Here is a 23,185-nt window from a genome sequence, read left to right as displayed (position 1 = left end):
AGGAAAAATAATAAAAAGGAGAGCTCTGATAGTGAAAGTTTGAGAACACGTGCTGTGCTCAGAGGCCAGCAGTGAGCCAGGCACTGCTGGGGCACTGGAGAGAGGAGAGAAAGGAGGAGGGGCTCTTACCCCTATTCGGGGCCAGCCTCCACATCCCCAGGAGACAGTGCTACCACCCCCATTTTATAGATGAGTAAACTGAGGTTCAGAGATGTCAGGTTACTTTCCTTGGATACTTATAGAATCCGTAAGAGATCCGAACCCAGGCCTCCCTCATTTAAAAAGGAAAACAAAATAAAATCAAAAAGAGTCCAAACTGTGGTGACTGGAAAGTCATTCTGGTTTGAGTCTATGAGGAAAAGAAAGGGGACAAGCAGAGGGAAGAACACGTAAGCTGAGTGCTCACACTGTTTATACTCCTCAGTTTTATCTAGACCAGGGCACACAGTAGGTGCTCACAACACAGTAACATGTCGCTTAATGACGGGGGACACGTTCTCAGAAACGCATCCTTAGGCAATTTCGTCGTTGTGTTAACATCCTAGAGTGTCCTTATGCAAACCTCTGCGGTACAGTAGGCTGCACACCTAACCCGTGTGGTACTAATCTTATGGGATCACCATCATAGATGCAGTCCATCGTTGACCAAAATGTCATTACACAGCACGTGACGACAGTTTCAAATGGAAAAGCTTGGAGGCATCAAAGAGCACAGCTATCCTGAGGTGGGAGAGAGGGAATGAATGTTTTTACACCTCTAGTTTCTAAAGTGCACTGACCAGGCATATCTAATCTTTTTTAAAAAAAACTTTATGGAATTATTTCAAACACAAAAACGGTAGAACATAACAAAGCAGACATCAGGGATGTTCAGATTTTGCCATATTCATATCAAATGTTTTTATAATAAAGTGACACAGATAAAAAAGCCCACCACCCCACCCCATCTTCTTCCTTTTCCTCTATCCCCAAAGGTCACCACTGTCCTTGAAGTTTGTGTACTTCCTTCCTGAGCATGTGGCATTATTTTGTGTTTTTAAACTTTCCAAATATTGATAGCTCACTGTACCTTTCCTTTTACAATTTGCTTTTCACTCAATTATCATCTTTTTTGGATTTAGTCTATACTGACACGTAGATCTGGTTCATCCATTTTAACTGCCGTATGGTATTCCACTGTATGAATATAGAACGTTTATTTCTCTATTCTCTTATCGATGGACGTGTAGGTAGTTTTTAATCTCTGCTGTTTCAAACAGTGCAGCAATGAAAATCTTCATACACATCTGGTGCACGCATGTGTCACATACGACCTTCATCACAATTGCAGCATGTTGGAATCTGTGTACCCCTACATGACCTGGGAGAATTGCTCAATGTCTCGGAAGCTTAGTTTCCTCATCAGTAAGTCGGGGTAATAAAATAGAATGCATTTTGGTGACAGTTATGTGCTTCAAAGCAGCTGAAGAGCATTTTGCAACCTGTAAAGTGCTCCGTGATTCTTAGTTGTTTATTATTCAGGTATGTGACATTCAGGACGTGCTGAGTACCCTCCCACGCTGGGGACACAACGAACAGGCCCCATTGTGGGCCCGGGATGTGCTCACATGCAAATGAGATGGTCTGAGAGGTGCAGCCACAGAAGAATGCACAAGAATCTGCCCACTAATCTAGCCTGGGGTGGCAGAGGCCAGCAAGGAGGGGCCGCTGAGCTACGCCCTAGAAAGACAAGGAAGCAAAGGCCAGCGGAGGATGGTGGGTGGGAGGCTGGCCCAGGCAGAGGGGCAGCAGATGTGAAGGGACTGACCGACACAAAGGAACACGCTTGGGAGAAAGAGTTGGGGGCAAGAGGGCAGTAACATAAAGTCTGCAGAGGCAAACAGAGCTGAGGGCAAGAGGGAGCCATTGAAGGATTTTAAGAAAGGGAGTGACAGCCAGATCTGCAAGTTAGAAAAAGCGGCCTGAACAAGCTCTGGAGATCTGCTGTACTGAACATTGTACCTACAGTCAATAACAATGTATTGTACACTTAAAAATTTGTTAAGAGGGTAGATCTCATGTTATTACCACAATTTAAAAAAATTGGTCCGGCTGCAGTAGGGAAGGGGGTGTGGGAGGAGAGGCTGGAGACCGGAGACCAATGAGGGGAATGCCGAGGTGGTGCAGGCCAAACACGGGGAGGACTGAACTAAGGCAGCCGTGGTTTCTGACAGCACACCTCCCGCGACACATGGCTGGGGCATCATCAGGAGAGATGGGAGGGGCCAGCTGCTGGGCACCTCACCCCCAGTTCACAGAGCTCCATCCTCATGCATCCCAGCCAGGCCTCCTCCCGGGCTCCCTTATCTTCTTGGGAGGCAGAGGACCCAACACGAGCTCCCAAGTTTCCGGGTGATATGAGCCCTTTAGGCATCTCGGTGTCAAGGGCATGGCTGGGTCCTCCCCGCTGTGCCATGATAAGAGACCCCCCCAGCATCCAGACTGCACAGACCCCACAGGGAGCAGGGGAAGGAGAGGCAGACGCATTCTAGGACAGGAGGGGCTGCTGGTTATCACTGCGTGGCCTGGTCTAATATCCAGACATCGAATATCTAAAACGGGACAAAGACAGATACCAGAACTGCCCCAGACCCCCACCCCTGACTCAGTGAGTAGCGTGGCCCGGCCCTCAGCCCCTCTCCAGCGCTCCGCACTTCCCCTTTCAGGACACTCACCCCTTTCAGAATCACAGGGTTAATTTCTGCCCTCCTTGTCGGCTGGAAGCTCCCCTATGGAGTTTACTAGAACTGCACCTGCCTTGTTCATTGTGTTTCCTTGGTGCCTAGAACAGAGCCTGGCTCGGAACAGGCCCTCCAGGAGTACCCGAGTAGAACCAACAGGATGTGCCGAGGGAGAGGAAAGGGCAGAGGAAGGTGCGCAGAGTTCAGAGGCCCTGAGAGAGGAAAAGGGTCTTGCCCACGTCACAGGTGAGGCAGTAAGAGACCCCCGATCCTGCCTGGGACTCTGACGCGGAGTGCGGGGCCTCCCACGCGTTACACTGTGCTGAAGAGGCTGAGCCACAGACCAGCGTTCCCAAAGCGTATTCCACGCAACACTGGTCTCAAAAGATTCTAGAGGGTAAAAATGTCCTCCAGTCAAACAAGCTCGGGAAACTGGGTTAAACAAAATGAAAAAAAGTTTCTTTTCCACCTGCCTTTTCAGAGCCTTTAATATGCTCACATGTCTGGTTCTTGGTGAAGGTGCATGCGGTATTCCCCACAGCTACGTACCGTGGAATTCCGCCTGTGGAACTGGGCTGGAAACCTTTGGCACCAACCCCCAACGGCTTGTCATGAGTAGTTATTGAACAGAGCACAGCAAGGAGATTTGTTGTAACTTTTTGGGCAGTGTAGGAAAACTCTTTTTCACAAATGAAAATGACTCCAAGACCCAAGATATAAATGGGATGAAAACAGAACTGCTCTGGGGCCAGCCTGGTGGCGTAGTGGGTAAGTTCGAGTGCTCTGCTTTGGCAGCTCGGGGTTCATATCCCAGGTGCAGACCTACAACCCACTCATCAAGCCATGCTGTGGCAGGCGTCCCACATATACAGTAGAGGAGGATTGGCACACATGTTAACTCAGGGCCAATCTTCCTCACCAAAAAAATAAAAATAAAGTCTCTTACTTTAAAAAAAAACAAAAAACAGAACTGCTCTGATTGAAGGAGGGCTTGGAAATCCCATCTGGCCGTCCCTTCACTGCTGCCATGCCAGGAACCCTGGTCTCCTGGGAGCCCAGAACTCTGAGCACAGGGCTGACACTGGGAGACCTGGCTTCTAGAGCCGGCCTTGCCATGAACTATTTTACCTTGGGCAGGTCATGTAGCCTCACTGGCCTTGGTTTCCCCCTGGATATAATGACACAGCCTGGGAGACTGGATGCTTTTTGGAGGCCCGAATTTAATCTCTGATGGGGATCGTGGTTCTATGACTGTAAAATTCTCACTCTACGATTCCACGGTTCTCTGATTCTGAGATTCCAGTTCTGGGACTGCCGGAAGCCAGCCTGAGCTGGTGCCGCACACTGCAGGCCAGGCTGCGAAAAGCAGAATTCATTAACTGCAGCCGCTGCTGGAGCCAGGTTCCCAGGGGAGGGCATGCCCCATGCTGGATGGAGGGGGCGGGGTGGAGGGGAGGAGTGGGTGGATGGGAATCAGCCGCCCTCAGTGGGCAGAGCAGGGAGAGGACCCAGGTCTCCAGACTCCTGCTCTATCTTTAGATCTCCATGGCAACCGTCGCCAGGGCGCAGGAGCTGAAGGCGGGCTGGGCTGGCTGCCTGCAGGAGGGAGGGCCGTTTGCTTCCGTGCCTCTTTCACTGGAGAAAGGACTCTGGGCTGGGCTCTGGAGCCAGGGAAGGGAGACGGAGAGCAAAGCCATCCGCAGCAGGAAAGCCCTGGGGCCAATCCAAAATAAAGGTAATCCGGGGCCCTGCCTCACTCCGAGAACACCTCGGTCAGGTCACAGGCCCCACGACTTCTGTTGTGTCAGGCTCACAGCACTAGAACATAAGGCAAGTTCCTCCTCCAAAGAGCTCTCAGCCTCTATGCTCATTTCCTAAACACTCAGCGAGCACCTCCTCTGAGGCGGCCCTGAGGCAGGGACACACAGTCTCCAGGGAACCATGCTTTGGAACAGGCAGGACAGGGCAGGGTCCTACAGGAGCCCCTCACAAGCCCTCTAATCTGAGGAAGCAGGAAAGCTCCCCCCGCCCCATCTCCTGCCAACTCTTATTCATCCTGAGGCTCAGCCTGGACCTGGCTTCCTCCAGGGAGTCCTCCCTGACTGCTGGGCTGCTTACTCTCCTCCCTGGGGCTCTGCAGCCCCATCCTCCCTCCACACAACAAGATGCCAGCCTGAGGGAGTCAGTAACCTCGAGGGGTAGATGCAAAAGGGAGGTGTGCAGAGGTGAAGTCATTCGACCAAGGTCACCTGGCGAGTTAGGGCAGTCTTCCATCCACCTCTTCTGATTCCAGTCTGTGCAACTTCCTGTGTCCCAGTGGCTTTGGAAGGGAGGCCAGACCTAGAAGAGGAAGTAGGAGTCCTCAGCCAGGCCGGCACGCAGCAAGCAGCTGGCCATGTCCTTGGTAAACTCGGCCGAGCCACAGACCAATGCAAACGGCTTTCTGCGACAGGAGCCGACCAGCTCTTCAATCAGGTCCTGAGCCAGGCGGCCAAAGCGGGTCTTCTCCCGGTAACTCCAGGGAAGCTGCTCCGGGGAGCTCTCCTGGGATGATGAGAAACAGTGGGGTGACTACTGGCGGGGCCTTGGAGTTCATGCAGCCAGCTCTTCTCTGCCAAATGAGGACCCTGAGGCAGAGGGGGCGGGCAGCCAAACTTCACCTAACCCCATGAGCCAGGCACTTGCGCACGCTGGGACTCGGAGCACCCTCACAAGCCTGGGGGCCGGGGGAAGCTCTACAACAGGTGGGCACAGAGAGGAGGAGGGGTGTTCCTCGGGACATGCAACAAGGCAGTGCAGGACCAGAACACGGGCCTGCCGTGTCCACCCTCCCAGGGGCCGCTGCACCTGCCACTCTGGGGGGAACGTTTTCTCCCCGACCGTGGTCTCCCAGAACCTCTCCAAGGTTATCCATCACCATCACTCTCAGAGCATATCTCATTTGTTCACTTGTTTTAAGGTTTCAATTAACTGGCTGACTTCAGCAGATTTTCTGAGGGTCCCTCCGTGCCTGGCACTGTGCTAGGCTCTCGGGACATGGAGCTGCTCCACACAGACCAAGTCCCAAGCCTCATCCACCAACTCGCTGTGTTACCTTGGGCAAGGTTCTTAAGCTCTCTGTGCCTCAGTTTCCACATCTGTAACATGGGTATGATGGCAGTACCAACCTCCTAAGATTGTGGTGGGGAGTAAATGAGTTAACACACACGAAGTGCTCAGAACAGTGCCAGGCACAGAGAACGTGCTCAGTGAAGGGCACTGCCTTCAGCCGTCCCTGTGGCTACCACCCCACATACAGGTAAGCGTCCAGAGGGCAGGGAGCAGGTCATCCTCCTGCCTTCCTGCCCCTCTTCCCACTTCCCTGAGCAGGCTCTGGGCAGCTGAGTGTGCAGCCAGCAGCACTGCCCTCCCCTCACCCACCCCCTGGGCTGCACACTAGCCTCTGCTTCATTCCCCGGTCTTGGGCTGCTGCCGCTAACGTTCACCAAGCATGACCCTCTTGATGTTCCTGCCACCGAGCGTCTGACGGGCCCACAGAGCCTGGCCTCGGGACCTCTGAGATCCCAGGACCTCTGGCATTAGGAGGGGAAACCCAGTTTCCTGACAGCTGCCCCCAGCCACGATGTCCACAATCGCCTGAGTGTTTAGGGACACTCTAAAGCTCCCTCAAAGAGGACATTGATGAGAAGGGCGCTCCAGAGTACAGGGCAATGAGGCTGTCCCTGAGCACGAGGACGGAGGGGAGGCCCCAGCAGGAGACCTCTACCCAGGGGGCGTAGGAAAGAGAAACACAGCTGGAGACCAGGGAAGGCAGGTGAGCGAGACAGCTGAGGGCCTCCCAGAGGGGACTGCCTGGGAAGGCTGACCTGAGTGACTGGAGGGGACGGGGAATCAGGGGGAGAGGGGGCAGGAGGCAGTTGCTTCAGCTAGAGCATGTGCTGCCTGGTGAGTCCGTGCGCAGCCTTCCTCCCACGCAGGGACAATGAGATGTGCGATGTGGTAGGGCCCCTGACAGCTGCAGTGACCTCGGGTCCAGTTCACTCCCCAGTCGATCGAGTGAGCACCTCCTCTGGGCCTGGCACTGTCCTGAGCACTGAGTGGTGTTCGATCAGACACGGATCCCTGCCTCGAGTTCACCACAGCTATAGGACATCTATGGCTGGGCCCACTGGCTCCACAGCCGGGCCGCTGGCCCACAGATCTGATGAAGCCAGAGGGTGGAGGGCAGGCAGCAAGGCACACTGAGTCGGGGTGACGGGGGGGGGTGGTCTGCAATCAGACAGCCTGGCTCAAATCCTGGGTTCAGCCATCTGGCAGCAGGGCACAGGCTGGCACCTTTGCCTCTCTGAGGGGCAGTTTCCTCATCTGCATAGTGAACGTGACAATACCCGCCCTCCTAGCCAGGCACACAGTGGCGGTTCCACCAGTGGCAGGGATTATTATTAAGGCCTGGGGCAGAGAGGCCACAGCAGGCACGAGGACAGGTGCAGGGGACAGCAGAGTCTCAATCAGGGAAGGAAGGCACCACCCTGGGCTCACCTGGCTGAGCACAAAGAAGGTGCGGACGTTCCAGAAGCGGGCCTGCTCCTGGAGAAAAGTTTTCAGGTAGATGCCCTCAAAGGTCTTGAAGCAGCCAACCAGGGTGACAAAGGTCTCATCGTCCGCATTGTCTGTGATGCTCTGTAGGATGGGCACCATGGGGGCCAGGCCAGTGCCCGCAGCCAGCATGAGGAGCTCACCATACTGGGGAACAGGACAGGGGGTCTTTTCTTGGGCCTGCTTGAACTGGATGGCACTGCCCTTCCTGCTGTCCCCCATCTGAGTTCCCCTCTACCTCCTGCAGGAAGCCATCTTTGCTTGTGAAAGGTTACAGCTTGTGAGGTCTACGTAACAGAAAGCATGGGATCTGAGGGCTAAAAGGGAACATAATGGTGTAGCCCATCCTACGAGTGTCTTGGTTGCCTTCTAAAGCATCACCACCGGACTCTGCTTACATATTTCTGCTGACGGGTAGCCTACTCCCTCCCAAGGCAGTCTGCTCTATTACAGGCTGACTGGCCCTGCCAGGGAGGTCTTCCCACCTCACCCTGAGCTGGAACCTGCTCCCACCAAAGGCTTGCCCACCATCCCATCCCAGCCTGCCCTCTGCTCCCTGTGCTCCAGGGCAGCGCTGCATAGACCTGAGGGCCCTGGCTCGGACCCCTGAGCCTGCCCTTCTCCAGACTAAAGGAGATACCATCCATCAGCGCCTAGCACAGGGCTGGCACAGAAAAGCCATGCGATCAAAGTGATCCACCCCAAGAAGGCCCGGTTCCACCGACTCCCCCTCACTGAACCCATCTCCTGGCTCTAGGACTCCGAAAGAGGGGCAGCCCTCTTTAAGGTCAGTGTCTCACTATGCAGTGAGGTAGTCACCTCCATCATTCCAGAGATTAGGCCTCTGGGAATGCAGTCTGAGTTTTCAGTCTCTTTACTGACAGCCACTGCACACCACTCTACTGCATGAAACACTTCCTGGAGTATCAGGAGTCAGACAGATCTGGGTGTAAATCCCCAGTTGTATGATCTGGGCAAGTTCTTTCATCTCCCTGAGCCTTGGTTTCCTCACTGGTAAAAAAATAAGAGCACCTCCCCACAACAGCAGCTGTCTCAGAACTGCGTGAGGATTAAACGAGGTGGCACCAGGTGCCCGGTGAGGAGCCCAGGCCTTCAGACAACTGGAGGCCTCCCCCCCAGAGCCCTACTGCCGGCCCGGCCTCTGACCCGGCTCAGCGCTCACGGCCCCTGGGCGTCAGCCGGCTGAGCTCCTCCTCCCGGCCCCGTTGCTGTGCGGGCTCTCCTTCGGGGAGCCTTCCCTGCGCTGGGGCGGGTGCGGGGTCCTCCTTCGCATTCCCACAGCCCTCTGTGCCCCTCCTCACAACACTGGTCACACTACGTTGTTGTCAGGTTTGTGTGTCTGTCTCTCCATCAGACTGTGAGCTCGTGTGGCCACCTGTGGCCCTGGGGGGACACCTGGAACGTGTGTGGAACACACGCACACAGATGCTGATGTGCCAGTTTGCAGGCTGACATGGCATCCACCTGCACAGAGGATGACTGCAGAGAGGCAAGTCAGGGCCGGGAAGGGGAACAGAGCACCCCGCGCCCTCACGGGTGAAAGCCAAGCCTCAACCACAGTTTCAGCGGCTGAACCTTTTTTTTTTTTTTTGAGGAAGATTAGCCCTGAGCTAACATCTGCTGCCAATCCTCCTCTTTTTGCTGAGGAAGAGTGGCTCTGAGCTCACATTCGTACCCATCTTCTCTACTTTTTATATGCGGGACGCCTGCCACAGCACGGCTAGCCAAGTGATGCCATGGCTGCACCAGGATCCGAACCGTCAAACCCTGGGCCGCCGAAGTGGAACGTGCGAACTTAATCACTGCGCTACTGGGCTGGCCCCACAGCGGCTGAATCTTAATGTGCAAGCCACCATCTCTTTTTCCTCACAGCCGCGCCCGAGGCCCTCCCCAGATAAGAAGAGCGAGGGCTTTCAAGTGGAGTTCTGTGGACGCAGAGGAGCAGCATCTGTAGGTGCCAGGGGGTTCCACTGGAAAAGGTGGTCAAGACAATAGTCATCAGGTGTCCCCTCTAGGTCGGAGGAAACAGGGACAATTCCTAGTCCCTGCTCTCAAGGGCCTGGGGGACACAGGGACAACCTCAGCTAAAATCTAAGGCTCAGCATGGCCAGTGCTAGGAGGATGCTGTAGAAGAGTATTAACACGTGCACACCACATGTCTGTAAAACGGGGGTAGCAGTTCCTAAGGGCTGTTGTGAGGATTAAATGAGTCACTTCATGGCAAGTGCAAAAATCAGAGCCTGGCACACAGGAGGTACCACGGGTGTGCCTGACATTATTATTATACCCACATACGTGAGTGCATGCGTGCTTGTATATACCCCCATGTGTGAAAGAGGACTTGGAAGGATACACGCCAAGGTGGTAAGACTGGTACGTATGGGTAGATGGCCCGCAGGTGCTCTTGATTATCCTCTTTTTGCCTCTATAGCTGCTGACTTTTTTGGTAATGAACATGAGCTGCATTTGTAATAAGAAAGATATCAATAAAAGCTATTTTTAAGCTAAACACAATGATTCATTCATTCTTTTCCACTTGTTTTGGTTTTGCCTTGTTTTCCTCATTACAAAGGTAATAGTTGTTCATTGTGGATAATTTGGAAAGCATAATGAAGAAAATAAAAATCACCCATAATTCTACCACCCAGAGCTACTAACATTTTATTGCTTTTTTTCCCATATTTTTTCTGTGATTTTAACTTAATTTCCCAACTTGCTGGATATTCAGTTTTGTACCTAGTGTTTGTCACGTGATCTTATAGCATAAGCATGTAGCATCATTTACAAACATAACTTTAAAATTCAGGCTAATATTCTATCAAGCATCTATAACTCAGTGTACTTAACTGTCTCCTGTGGTTGGATAGTCAGTTGTCTCCAATTTCTTGCTATTATAAATGAGACTGCAATGAATGTGTGCAAAACAGTCAGTATTTTGGATTCTTTCCATAGGACAGACTTCCAGAAGTGGAATTACCGGGCCAAAGGATTTGAAGGTTCTTAAGAATCCTCGTACATACTGCTTTCCAAATATGCACCAACTGATGAGAAATTAATCACTAATTCCTCCCGGGAAGGTCAGGGAAGGGTGTGAACAAGCCTGAAGATGAGGGGAAGAGCCTTCGGGCCGGCAGCAGTGGGCTCCCAGGCAGCGGGCCCTGGGGCATATTTAAGGAGCGGTCTCTATTGTTTGTAAACGGAAAGTGACCCTGGAAAGATACCTGAGGGTCAGATGAGATAGGGGTCCTAAACACCATGTACACAGTCCGGGTTTTTCTAAGCGATGGCCAGGCATGCATAGTTCTGGAGCATGGGCAGGCAGTTTTGTTCTTCGTGCCTATTCCATCTCCTCCCATGTCTAACCCCAGGGATACTCTTGCAATTGAGTTTGGGCTCAGGAAGAACAGCAAAGTGAGACCCTACAGCCTAAATCATGAAAGTCAGAGTCCTGGAAGCTAAGCTGGGGGGACTTGGTGTGCTGGCACTGACCTGGTTTGGTTGATAGAAGAAGCCTCCGAACGGTCCTCGCCAGAAGGCCGTGTCTCCTGCTCTCCAGGACTCGACATACTGGGACATCAGGCCAGTTTGGTAGCACTGGGAGCAAACACAGGGAGACCTCATTGGGACAGGCACATGCCGCCAATACAAACCACATCAGCCATCAATGGGGAGCCCTCCCTGTGTGCTAACTGCTCAACATGTGTTATCTCATTTAACCCTCCTCATCGCCCTGCAAAGCTGGTACTGTCCTTCCCAATTTTCAGATGAGGCCCAGAAGCTTACATAGAAGGTAAATGGTGAGACTGGGATGAGAATCCATAGGACCTACAACCTTAACTACCGAGGTCTCAAACCCAAATAACTACAGGGGCCACACAGGTAACAAAGCAGAGTGAAGAACTGGGTACGAGATGACTAATGGCAATTAATACTCAGTCTCAGTGTCAGGGAGTGAGTGGTGGGGACTGTGGGATACTGGTCAGTGACTACTCTTTCTAAAGGAGGAAGTCACTCTGCAGATTCCAGCACACAGTCTGTGGGGCCCATGATGCCAGATCTTCTGATTTTCCAAGAGGGGCAGGAAATCCATATTTTTATGAAAAATCTCCCACTTTTGAAATATCAGCAATTAATTCAAAATTTTAAAACGTTGTGCAGGCCAAAACCAAATCTATTTATAGGCTAGAGTCAGTTTGCAAGCCACTCATTTGCCATCTCTGCATGACCCTATACTGTCTCCTGGCTGGATGAAAAAAACGAAGGTTCCATGGGGGAAGAGCAGTCTACATTTCCTGGTGCCTCGCCACTCTGTGCCAGCCGGCACGCTGCAACTGCAGGGGAGACAGCTGGACTTTAAGCTCCAGGAAGGCAGCCAGTGCCTGAACTGTGGGAAGGACTTAATAATTATCTGCATGAACGAATGAATTCATTAATCCAGATGCAAGTCCTCCCCTTAAGGAGCTCACAATCTAGGAAGGACCTAAGTCTCAGACATACACAAGGTAGAGACTACCTGACACCCCACAAGAGGACAAAGTGCCAGGAGAGCCCTGAGGAGGTGCAGTCACTTCCAATGGAGTGGGATTGAGGCTACTTCCCGGAGGAGGAAGCATTTGAGCTGGACCTTAAAGGCTGGGAAAGATCGAATTCACCTGGGAAGGGCAGAGAGGATTCTGGGCATCAGGTATGGTATGGTCAGGGGTAGGACAGCCCAGGTCATGTTCTGGCAACAGCAGGTGGGGTCAGGGGAAGCACTGGGAGATGGGACTGGGAGGGGGTTTAGAGTGAGATTATAACCAGGCTTGAAGGCGAGACCAGGCGTTGGTTGCCAGGTATGCTTTTAAGCTCTTGCAGCCACCTCTGGCACCATCCCTGACTTCCTCAGGCACCATACACATAAAGCAAGGGAAGTCTTCAGCTCACCTGCAAGAGGGGTGGGAAGGAGGCCACAGTTCTTCTCCTAACTTGCTGGAGGTTGTGTCTCCGAGCACACCCCGCTTTCCAGCCCCAGCCTTGTGGGAGGCACAAGCTGTGCCTTAGAAGCCCTGAGGCACAAGTTGTGCCTTAGAAGCCCTAAGGCACAGATAGAACTCAAGGGGAAAGGAAGGATTCCTCTGTGTCTCCAGCACCCACACAGAGCCTGGCACTGCAAACACGCCCAATCCACACTGTTAAACCGAACTGACACTGAACTTCTGTTCTTCCACTTGAGATCATATTACCTCAGGGAACCTTGTGACAATGACATTCTCTCTCTGAGCTTCAGTTTCTTTCTCTGTAAAATGGGGATAATATGATCTTCTCTGCAGGGTGGTTATGAGGTTGAAAGAACATGCAAATAAAGGGCCAGAAGCAGTGCCTGGTGCCCAGAAGGTGCCTGAGAAATAGGGGCTCCTCCTTCCCATCTACATGGGAGGGCAAATCAAAAAGCCGTCTGCCTTCCCAATTTGCAGACATCTCCAGTTCTTCCTAGCCAGAGGCTTAGGGATAATTAAGCATCTCTCTAAAGAGAGGCTTTCCGGTAAACGAAGGAGAAAATCAGCCTTGCAGCTGGGAGAGATCCAGCTGCCCTGAAGAACTGTCTCCAGGCTCATCCTTTCAACAGAAACACACCCGGACAAGCAGCCTGGGGAAGCAGGCCATTTGGAGAGGATTTGTGGAATCTCCCCGACAAACAGTCGCGTGGAGAAGGGATCCAAGTCCAAGCTGATGTGGGAGGGAACAAACGCTCGGGCTCTGCAGGCAGGCAGGGCAGACAGGGAAGGCAGGAGCTGGAGCCAGTGCTGGGGCCGTGGAGTCAGGAGGCCGGGGCTCACCCACCAGCCGCACTTCTTACTAGCTGTGGAGCCTCGGGTCCTGCTGGGGCCTCAGTCTGCTTATCAGTGAAATGGGATAATTTCTGTCCTACAAGGGAGATAAAGGATGTGAAAGCTACTCTTCAATATTGGCATTCCCTAGGATTCCATTTGGGAAATGATGATCTAGAACTATGCATTAGGTTGACCCATAGGAAACTGCTGTTTCTGTAGGTCGAAAATGTTAGCACATCAGCAACTTCATCTAGTTCAACCTAATCATTTTTTGCACGTGACTGGACCTTCATGACTTCGTATACATTTGGTGCCTACTCCTTGGGTCTCTGGGGTGTTGGTATGCAGCCCACTTCGTTCACCTCATCTCTGCCAACTTCCCTACCCACCCTGGCTGCCCCCACAAGGCAGCCCTCCTCCTGCCATTCAGACTGGGAACAGTTCCCACAAGACCCTGTTCTGTCTCACCCCTCCCTGCTTGATTATCTGTCCCCTCGGCCTGGAATGCCATTCTCTACCACTGCCAATTTGGACTCCCTCTTCAAGGCCCAACTCAAATGCCCCGGCCCCTGCACACCTCCCCAAGAGGTGCTCTCAGGTTAGTTCAGTCCACAAGGTCCTCCATGTCCCACCTTTTCCTGCACATCCCCTTCTGACCCAGGACAAATGGCCAACAGTTCCCCGACTCGTGCCTCCTCTGCCACTGCAGGTGCTGTTCCCAGCAGAGAGCTGCCTTCCCCGGTGGCCCCTCTGGTTCCCCACTGCTTACCCTGAACATACAGTCAACCCCCCAGCTTCTGCGAGGAAGGCCCCTTGCCTTCTCTGCACCCCAGCTGCCCTGAGTTGGGCTGGGGCCTCCTGTCACGGTGCCTATCACACTGCACTGTCCTGGTCTGGTCCCCTGTCTGAGGCAGGCACCGTGTCTGACTCATCTCTGGACCCCGGTGCCCAGCACACAGTAGATGCCCCCTTTCCTCCTGGCTCAGGGCTCACTCTCCACCAACAGGTAAGAAAGTGAGAAGGAGCAGCTTTACTTTCTCAGTCTGTGCCTTCTTTTCACAAATCCGTCAGGAATATGCCCTCTGTTGATGGTCCAGCAGCCTTCCCTTCCCCAGGAAAGGAGGAGACGGGAGAAGGCCTCCTTCACATCCCTGCTCTTCCCTCAACACCAGCTTTCCCCACATAAATGGGAACTGCCCCAGCCTGACCAAGCCGTCAAATGGAGGTTCCAGTCCACGGCATCTTAGAGCATCCATGTGAGTCAGCTCACCTTGATTAAAACTTCAAAGTATCCTTCTGCGTTGGCAGGGCTGATGGGCGTATAAGCTCTCTGAACTTCTAAGTCATTTACTATCCCTCTGGGAAAGAGAAGCAGTCAGTCAGGCAGTCCGCAAGTCATTCAACAAACTCTTAGAGGTACCTACTCTGTGCCAGGCTGGTGAAAATGAAGGTTGGGTCTGGTCATCCTCAGTGGTCCTCACTGAGAGGCAGGCAAGGTGGAGCAGAAAAGAAAAGAACGGGGCTCCCCACTGCCAAGTGCTGGCTGTGAGACCTGGTCATTAATCCCTCAGCTGCCCCTTCTATAAAACAGAGACCACCATGTGTGTCCCTGCTGTGTGGTTCCATTGGGATCACAGATGGGAATGTGCTTCACAAAGTACCCTGATGATGTGAGCTGCTGTGAGGACATCACTGTGGATTTTCCTGACCACAGAGCGATAAAGATAAAACAACTGTGCTCAACATTTATTAAATACTTACTACCACAGGCCAGGAGTATCAGAATTGGAAGCATCCTCAAAGGAGACCTATGTCAAAGCTGACCCCATGCATGAGCCCTCTCCACAATGTCATCAACAAGGGGGCCAGGATGATAATCCTGATATGTAATAATAATAGCAGCCTTGCTGTATTAAATGCCTACTAAGCACCAAGCATATTACATGCATTATCTTATTTAATTTAAATAATAACCCAAATGAGGAAACCAAAGCTCAGAAAAAGGAAATCATTTGCCTGAGGTCACACAGCTAGAATGCACCCACAGTTCTGTCTGACTCTAGACAAGCTTCCTGACCACGACTCAGAGCTTCCAGGAGCACCTAAACATTCCTCTCTCTAGTCCTAAGAGGTGCAAACCTCTCTTCTCCGAGGTTTGCAAAGATTAAAAAGGCCCCATCCTAGTGCATCAAAAGTGGGAGAGTGACAGAAATATTCAATAAATGCTTGTGAAACAAACGAGGAAGTAACAAACAGAACATATGGCGTGGCTTAGGCACAAAGAGCACCATGACACTACAGCAGAGGTGAAACTGACATGCTCTGGAGAAAGTGACACTGTTGTTAGGGGACTCTCAGGAGGCCTCCTGGAGCTAGGAATTAGAGGAGGAGCAGGCCACTGACAGGTGCAAATGGGGACACGAAGGGGAGTAATTCCAGGCTGGGGGAATAGCCTAGCACAAGCTTAGAGGTAGGACAACGCAGGTAGGCAAGTCAGGCACTGGTGAGGGGATCACGAGCCTGAAACAAGAGGCAAATACAGGAGAGGGAGAGGAAGCTGGTGGGAAAGGAAGCTGGGGCCCTGGGTTAACGTGTCACTGGGGAAGCATCGTGGAGCACCAGAAGGTGTGGGAACAGGGAGTGACAGGGTCAGCTCGTGTGTTAGGAATGTCACTGGAGTGGCAGAGAGGGTGGAGAAGGCGAGCCTGGAGGCAGGGAGTTCTGGGCACCCCTGCTTTATGCACGGAGAGTTGCATGGGGCTGTGATCTACCCTGTGGCCCCTCCCATCCACTGAAATAGTGAGCTTTATGGTTCATCAGCCAGGCCATGGGCCAGATCGAGCTAGGCACAAACACCAGGGGTCAGTGCAAGGCAAGTGGCCAGAGTGTGACCAGTAACAAGCTTTCTCTCAGTTCTCCTCGTCTGCTGGCTGCCCCTTCTGTCTCCGTTGCTGGCTCCTCCTCCTCTTGCCAATACGGATGCCAGAGTTGCCAGGGTCATCCTCTGCCCTTCCCTCTCTCTGTCCCACACATGCTCCCAAATGCCATCTAGGTATATGCCGATGATTCCCACATCCACGTCTGCAGCTCCGATCTCCCTGCTGAGCCACGGACCCACAGAGTTGAATGTCTGGCAGATACTTCCAGCTGGAGGTTCCAAAAGGTCTTGTCCCTGGGTAGGCGGGGGTGGGGATCAAGGTGGGAGGAGAACGCAAAAGGAGGCTCGGAGGAAGAAGGAAGTTCAGAGGAGTGGCTAAGAATGTAACTCAGGAGCCAGGCTGTCTGGGTGTGAATCCTGGCTCCACAATTTACTAGCTGTGTAATACTGAGCAAGTCCATTATTCTCAGTGACAATGTCCTTTCTATCAATCATATTAGGTTAATACCACAGGCTCTAGAGCCAAACTGCTTGCCTTCAAATCCTGGCTCCAATATTTCCTAATTGTGTGACCCCGGGCAAGTTACTGAACCTCTCTGACTTCAGTTTCCTCTCAGGTATGATAGTGGTACCTACCCCACAGGATCTTGTGAAGATTAGATGAGCTCATGCATATATAAGCACACAGAACTGTGTCTTGCATAGTAACTGCTATAAAAGTGTTTGCTATTATTATTCTTAGGAGAATGCCTTATCTAGTTCAATCCCAAGAACTCTCTGAGTCACACATTACTATGCCTATTTTTAGGATGATAAATGGAGGCTTAAGGGGGTGTAAGTGAGTCACCCAAGCCACAGCCAGCAAATGGCAGGGCAGGGCTGCAAAGCTTCGGTCCCCCACCACCTGAGTGTACCGTAGGATGAGGTGCTGGCCAGGCCGCAGGCCAAGCTGGCTATTCCGGGGCAGTGCAAACCGGACACGGTAGGTGTCCTTAGTGAGTCTGTCCATGGCACTGATGCGGAAGGCCAAGAAGGTCTCTGGGCTCAGGTGGGAGGGGCAGTTCTGCAAGAGGAAAAGATCCAACAGCTAGAAGCCGGGGCTCAAGAGACATGCTAGCCTCCACAAGCACCCTCCCCACTTTCCCCAAGGACAGACTGTCTCGGCTGGTACATTTTCTGTACACTAGATGGTAGTCCCACCTTATTTCCCTTTCGTCTCTGATTTAAGAATGCCAGAGGACTTTACATTGAGTCCCCCTGCTCTTAAACCTTCCACAGCTTCCCGAAGCCCCAGGACAAAGTGCAGGCTCCTAGTGGACACCCAAAGGTCCTGTGGATGACTCCCAAGCCTCATTTTATTTCCAATGCATCAGATGCTAGACTTTTCTCCATCATCCCAAGAATACCCTGCTGCCTCCTACCTGGGAGTCTTTATTTACTCAAACTGCGCCCTCTATCTAGAATACTCACCTCCAATGTATGAACGATCTACTCATCTTTCAAACCTGCTAAAATCCAGATTTTCAAAATTTAGAAATTAACGGGATCTTAAGATTATCTAATCCAATATCCTTATTTTACATGTGGGGAAACTGAGGCCTGAGTGGTAGAGGCTTACTTGTCCAAGGTCACACCGAGAGCAGAGCCTCAAATTTACATCTTCTAAGTCTTCTTCCACTGCCCTTAACATTTTAAACCACCTGCACCTCCTCCAGGAAGCCTTGTCTGAATGCCAAGACTCACAGATCTCCCTCCTGTAAAATGCCCATACCCAATTCACTCCTGGGACCCCCCTTGCCCAGCTCAAGGCCACCCTTTGAACTTGGGTCTGTCTGCTTCCACTAAGCACTTTTTCTCTCTGCTGTACAGAGTGAGGAAAAGCCTCCCGAAGGAGGCACACTGCACAGGGCTGAGGCCAGGTAGCCACTGCCACCCTGGCCCTTTTGTCTAAGGGCAGCCCTACCTCACCTGTGACTCCTCTCCACCCAGCAGGCTCCTGTCCTTGCTGGCTCGGGCCGCTTCCCATCTCGCCAGATCTCGGTGATAGAGGTCGAACACACAGGGTGAGCAGCCACCGCCGCAGCACTGGGAGGGCAAGGGCTCCACGGGCCGCAGCTGCAGCCAGGCTTCCTCATCGTCATCCTCCTCTCTCTCGTACATTGTCAGTGGGGCTGGGGCAGCCTGGGAGGGACAGCTGGGTGCTCTTCCCAGAGCAGGCCTTGCTCTGTGAGGCCCCAGGCCCGGGCCTGTCCCTTTCAGTCTGGGAGAGGGAAAACAAGTGGTTACACTCTGGTCCCCTGTACTCCTCCCATTCTTCCTGAGGCCTGCAGGTGCCAAGCTCTGTGTGAGCACTGGGGACAGGATGAACCAAGCTTGGCGTCTGCTGCCTGGCAGAGGAGGCAGGTAGACAGGACACAACAATCATCACTGGCTACCAAGGTTTCTGACCTCTTCCCGTGCTCTGAGTGCTGGATTATGCACCTTACATAGAAAATCTCATAGAATTTAATAGATATTTTAAATCATGAAGTAAATTTATGTACAATAATTATAAAAACTATAAAAAATAAATTAAAATGTTATAAAAGAACACCTTTGTAACTACCACGCATCAAGTAAAAAGAATCTGCCAGCGTGCCAGAAGCCACCCGTCTGTGTCCCTTCCACCAGCCTGACTTTGGCTGTAATCACTCCCTTGCTTTTCCTCAGTTTTGCCACCTTTGTCTGCAACCTTAACCGCTACGGTTCAGCTTTGCCCAGTTCCTACTTTTACAGGAACAGAGTGATATGAACGTATCCTCCTCTGTCTGGCTTCTGTCACTCACGGTTGTCAGTGAGTCACCCACCAAACTGCTGCGTCTCGTTTAATCTCGTTTAATCAACGAGGCTGGTACCAGAGCTGTCATTTTATGGAGGGGAAACCTGGGTCTGGAGAGATTTCCTAACTTACCCAAGGTCACGCAGCTTCTAAAATGGTGGCACTGGGACTCTAACTCCGGTCTGCCTGGCTTCAGAACACGTGGTCCCTCACGCACAGGAGCACAGGAGGAGCTTGTGCTGGGCTGGGGGAGAGGTGACAAGGACCTGGACCGACGCAGCTTCAGGGAGGATGAGACGGCAGAGGTCAGCTAGAGAAATCCTGAAGAGGGAATTCATAGGACACAGAGACTGACTAGATGTGAGGTGAGGGAGTGAGGGGGACGGAGGGGCTGACGGGACATCCAGGTGTCTGGCTTGGATCCCTGGGTGGAGAGTGGGCTCAAGAGGAGAAGTTGAGGGGCCAGCCTAGTGGTGCAGCGCTTAAGTTCGCATGTTCCACTTCGGCGGCCCAGGGTTTGCCAGTTCGGATCCCGGGTGCAGACCCATGCGCCACTTGGCAAGCCATGCTGTAGTAGGCGTCCCACATATAAAGTAGAGGAAGATGGGCACGGTGTTAACTCAGGGCCAGTCTTTCTCAGCAAAAAAAGAGGATTGGCAGCAGATGTTAGCTCAGGGCTAATCTTCCTCAAAAAAAAAAAAAAGAGGAGAAGTTGAGTTTTAGGGGAAGGAGGAGAGGAACGGGGGAAAGATGATAAGTTCAGTTTGAGGTGCCTGCGGGGCATCCAAGTGCAAAGTCCAGTTGTCAGCTGGACGAAACAGGCATAGGAACACGAGTCTGGAGATGAAGACCTTGGTAAGACACCAAGGGTGGAGGAAGAGAACAGGCATAGGCTGGAGCCGCTGTGAAGGCCTGCCTGAGTTCACCTGTTCCTGCGAGCGCTCACTGCACTGGCCCAGCGCTGCTCAGCACAGCTGCTCAAAACCTTCCAGATGAATGAATCTCTCTCTTAGAGCTTTTCACACCGTCCAGAAATGACACGTCTTTCTCCTTCTTGAGACCGTAAGCTCCTTGAGGACAGAGATCTGTTCTTTTAGTCATTCTATGAAAGAGCACAGTGGATATTTAAAAGTATGTGTGTTATATAGGAAGGAAGGAAAGAAAGGAAAGGAGCTTGGTTTCAGGGCTACTAGGTAAGCACAGTCTGAAAGACAGATCAGTGAGGAAAAGTTAAATGGCTACGATTTATTTTGAGATGTTTCTGTGAGGGCAGTTTGGGATTTATCAAGGTTCTCCATATGTAGAACTTCACAGTTTATATAGACACGATCATCTCACCTGCAAGCAAACTATTCTTTTAAAATTTCACAGGCAAATCAAAGAAAAGACGGTGTTCCTTCCCTCTTGTCTGAGAAGAGAACTGAGGGGAATTCTGATGTCACAGAACATTATTTGACGTAAATATTCCCATAAAATGCAACTACAGTCATGTACCGCGTGACGTTTCGGTCAATGAGGGGCCGCATATAAGACAGCGGTCCCATAAGATGAGCATCATATAGCCTAGGTGTGCAGCAGGCTTCCGATCTAGGTTTGTGCAAGTACACTCTGCGATGCTCACACAAGGATGAAACCACCTAACGACGCATTTCTCAGAACGTATTGCCATCGCTAAGCGACGCCTGAGTGTACCTCTTAAGAGCTCCGGCCTTCGATTTCCTCCCATTCATTCCTGCCTCAGACACTGGGCAGGGGCTGCAGCACGAGGTACTGGGATGCACAGATGAGTGACACTCTTCCCTGCCCTGGGGGAGCTCTTGGCCTAGCGGGAGAGTCATCCGCTAAGCAGATGATAACCATGATAAGAACACGTCACTTACTGGGCCAGAGACCATGCCAAGTGCTTCGCAGCGCCTCACTCAATCCTCCCAACAGCCAGATGTAGGTAGGCCATGCTCCTCCTCATTTCACAGAGGAGAAAACTGAGGCCCAGGTCAGGAAGCCAGAAGTGCTAAGGTTAGTATCCTCACCTGGACCTCCTCTGCCTCCAGCTGGTGCTCATGCTCACTCGACTTCATGCTTCTGGAAGGCAGGGGGGCAAATGTCTTCATCTCCAATTCCCAGTGCTTGGCACTGGGCTGGCACAGAGCAGGGGCCCAACTTGCTAAACTGTCCCTGAATTTTATGGGCACCCTGGAGCCTCCCAATGCCACTAATTTCATTTGTGCATAAAGTGCTAGGATCAAGGTGTGGGCCAAGTCTGTGGAAGAGCAGAGGAGCAAACCACCAACTCTGTCAGAGGGCAGGGAAATAAACCCCTTTTCTTGGTTACCAATCATTTCCCAGGAGTCCTAATCTTTAAGATCTTTTCTACTTTTCCTGCTTCCCATGACCACTTACACTGGAACCTCCCACGGGCCCAGAGGATTTGATTCCAGTCTCTGCCGACACATCCATCAGGACACCCGCCACCAGCTCTGATCACACCAGTCCCCTGCTTAGCAACCTTTAACAGCTCCCCATTGCCTACTGGATAGAATCCACTCCTCTTGCCTGGTGCCCAAGGCTCTTTCTCATCAGAACTTGTCCAAATTCTCTTACCACTTACTATCATTGGTTTTAGAAGGGCAGTCCCTCTGTGTGCAATAAGTCTTTCTCTTATAAAGGAAAAGGTTTGGCTTCAGAAAACCCGTATCTGCTGCCGGTTCTATGAATTCAGGAAAGTTTAGCTGGCTGGGACCCCCTTGAGGGGAAGGGTGGTGTCTAACTCTTTCTGTATTCTACCACCAAGCACAGGCCAGGCAGGCGGAAGGCTCTGATGAGTGGAGAGTGCTCATTCAGTTTACAAATAGGGCCTGGGAGCTAGCGCAGTGCCAGGCGCTGGGATACAGCAGAGGTAAGGAGAACACGGGCTCCACCTGCACAGAGCTTGCAGCCTAGCATGGTGTTACACCAGTTCAACCCATTTTTATAGTGTGTTATGTACCAGGTATGCACTAGGAGTGAATGAGGTCTGGTCTCCTCTTTACGCTGATTTCTTACTCCTAAGAGTTTTGAGCGATAAAGTGAGGTTAAGTGAAAGAGCTCTGTTAATTGTAAACTGCTGTACAGCGTGAGGGTTATTCATATCAGTCTTTGCCTTATGTTTACCTTCTCCATGTTTCAATAATCCCACTTTCCCTCGTATCTTGGAAATTGGTAGAGAGGCTGGCCATGTTAGTCATGAAGGCATGCGACCAGGTCCATGCATCCTCTCAGCCTCTACCTTTTCAGTCTAAGAAGCACTGCCTTTAAGACAGGACTTGACACAGGTGGTGCCTCTGTCTGGATGACTCTCCTCACCCTTCAGGCCTTGTTTAAAGGTCATTTCCCCTCGGAGGCCCTCCCTGAACCTCCCCTTTCTCATTCCCTAGCAGGCACCCTGTTGGCTTCTGTCATGTATTCATTCAATGAACATATATTCACGATGGGCCAGCCACCGTTCTAGGGGTGGGGATTCAGCAGTGAAGAAACATACACGCCTGCACTCCTGGAGCTTACCCGCGAGTTGGAGGGAGAGTCATTAAACAAGATCGAAATGGAAAACAGAGTATGTTAGCACCGAATGCTGGAGAGAGAGAGAACTGGGGAAAAGGGATAGGAAGTGTGTGTGTGTGCGCGCCCGCGCGCGCGGCGCACTGGCTTTATTTACTATGTTCACTTGCTTTCTGTCTGTATCTCCCACTAAACTGTAGGCTCCACATCGCACATGTTCTATTCACCAATGCAAACCCGATGCTCAGCACCGTGCTCAACACACAGAGGGCACTGGATAAACACGGGATGAGCAAAGAGCAAGGAACACCTCCACCGCTCTCGCCTTGTTTCCAGGGGGCGGAAGGGGAAATCCCGTGGAAAAGGGAGGAAAGTAACTCACTTTGGGCGCTGGGGGCGAGGCGTGCACCAGGAGGGGTCGGGTGCAGGGCGGTGTGGACAGGGCCACGCTCAGGCTCGGGGGACGGGCGGCGGTAAAAGCGCCCGCGGCGGCGAGAAGCGGGGGAGAGGCAAGGAGCCCTGCAGCGCACCCTCTGTGGGCCGGGCGCGCTGCTGTAGGCACTTCTACCCCTACTTTCACAGCGAGCGACATGGAGCGTGGAGGCTCCCAGGGAAGTGCTCTCCGGAGCTCCAACTGCTCGGAAGCAGTCAAGGCTGCCCTGAGTTCAGCTTTGAAGTCCTGGTGCTCTTCTCCCAGTTCCGTCCCAGCCCCTACACACGACCACTCACCTACACGCCTGCGCCTCACCTCACATGAGGATCCTTCACGTTCCCTCCCTCCCGGGGAGGCAGAGAGGGTCTCACCAAT

The 23,185-nt window shown here is 52.2% G+C and overlaps 1 protein-coding gene across 28 annotated transcripts; it reads right to left on the bottom strand.

Moving 5' to 3' along the window:
• Positions 1–792: 792 nt before the first annotated feature.
• CYB5RL (cytochrome b5 reductase like) lies at positions 793–23,177 on the bottom strand. Of its 28 annotated transcripts, none has more exons than XM_070609507.1 (11): positions 23,107–23,177; positions 19,770–19,945; positions 18,976–19,525; positions 17,994–18,285; positions 16,940–17,088; positions 14,418–14,505; positions 10,827–10,931; positions 7,260–7,463; positions 5,148–5,264; positions 4,970–5,060; positions 793–4,076 (listed from the first exon to the last, which is right to left on the bottom strand). In XM_070609507.1, exons 4-11 carry the CDS (start codon positions 18,183–18,185, stop codon positions 3,988–3,990), a joined length of 1,035 nt encoding a protein of 344 aa, XP_070465608.1. In that variant the 5' UTR covers positions 18,186–18,285; positions 18,976–19,525; positions 19,770–19,945; positions 23,107–23,177; the 3' UTR covers positions 793–3,987. The 28 variants fall into 28 exon arrangements, 27 of the variants coding, with proteins under 27 accessions (XP_070465608.1, XP_070465609.1, XP_070465610.1 ...); XM_070609508.1 differs by having other exon boundaries at positions 18,976–19,164; XM_070609509.1 differs by having other exon boundaries at positions 18,976–19,164; positions 23,126–23,159.
• Positions 23,178–23,185: the final 8 nt, after the last annotated feature.

Source organism: Equus przewalskii, chromosome 2, assembly GCF_037783145.1.
Source record: "Equus przewalskii isolate Varuska chromosome 2, EquPr2, whole genome shotgun sequence".
Lineage (NCBI taxonomy): Eukaryota > Metazoa > Chordata > Mammalia > Perissodactyla > Equidae > Equus > Equus przewalskii.
The sequence above is the reverse complement of the archived record's forward strand: the minus strand, read 5'-3'. Positions and strand labels throughout refer to the sequence as shown.

Excerpts from the sequence above, each read along its gene's own strand:
- CYB5RL (XM_070609494.1), bottom strand. The coding sequence starts at position 18,185 with ATGTACGAGAGAGAGGAGGATGACGATGAGGAAGCCTGGCTGCAGCTG. Across the intron at positions 10,932-14,417 it reads ACTTTGAAGTTTTAATCAAG|TGCTACCAAACTGGCCTGAT; the intron begins GTGAGCTGACTC and ends GTTTGCTCCCAG. Across the intron at positions 5,265-7,259 it reads CCTTCTTTGTGCTCAGCCAG|GAGAGCTCCCCGGAGCAGCT; the intron begins GTGAGCCCAGGG and ends TCATCATCCCAG.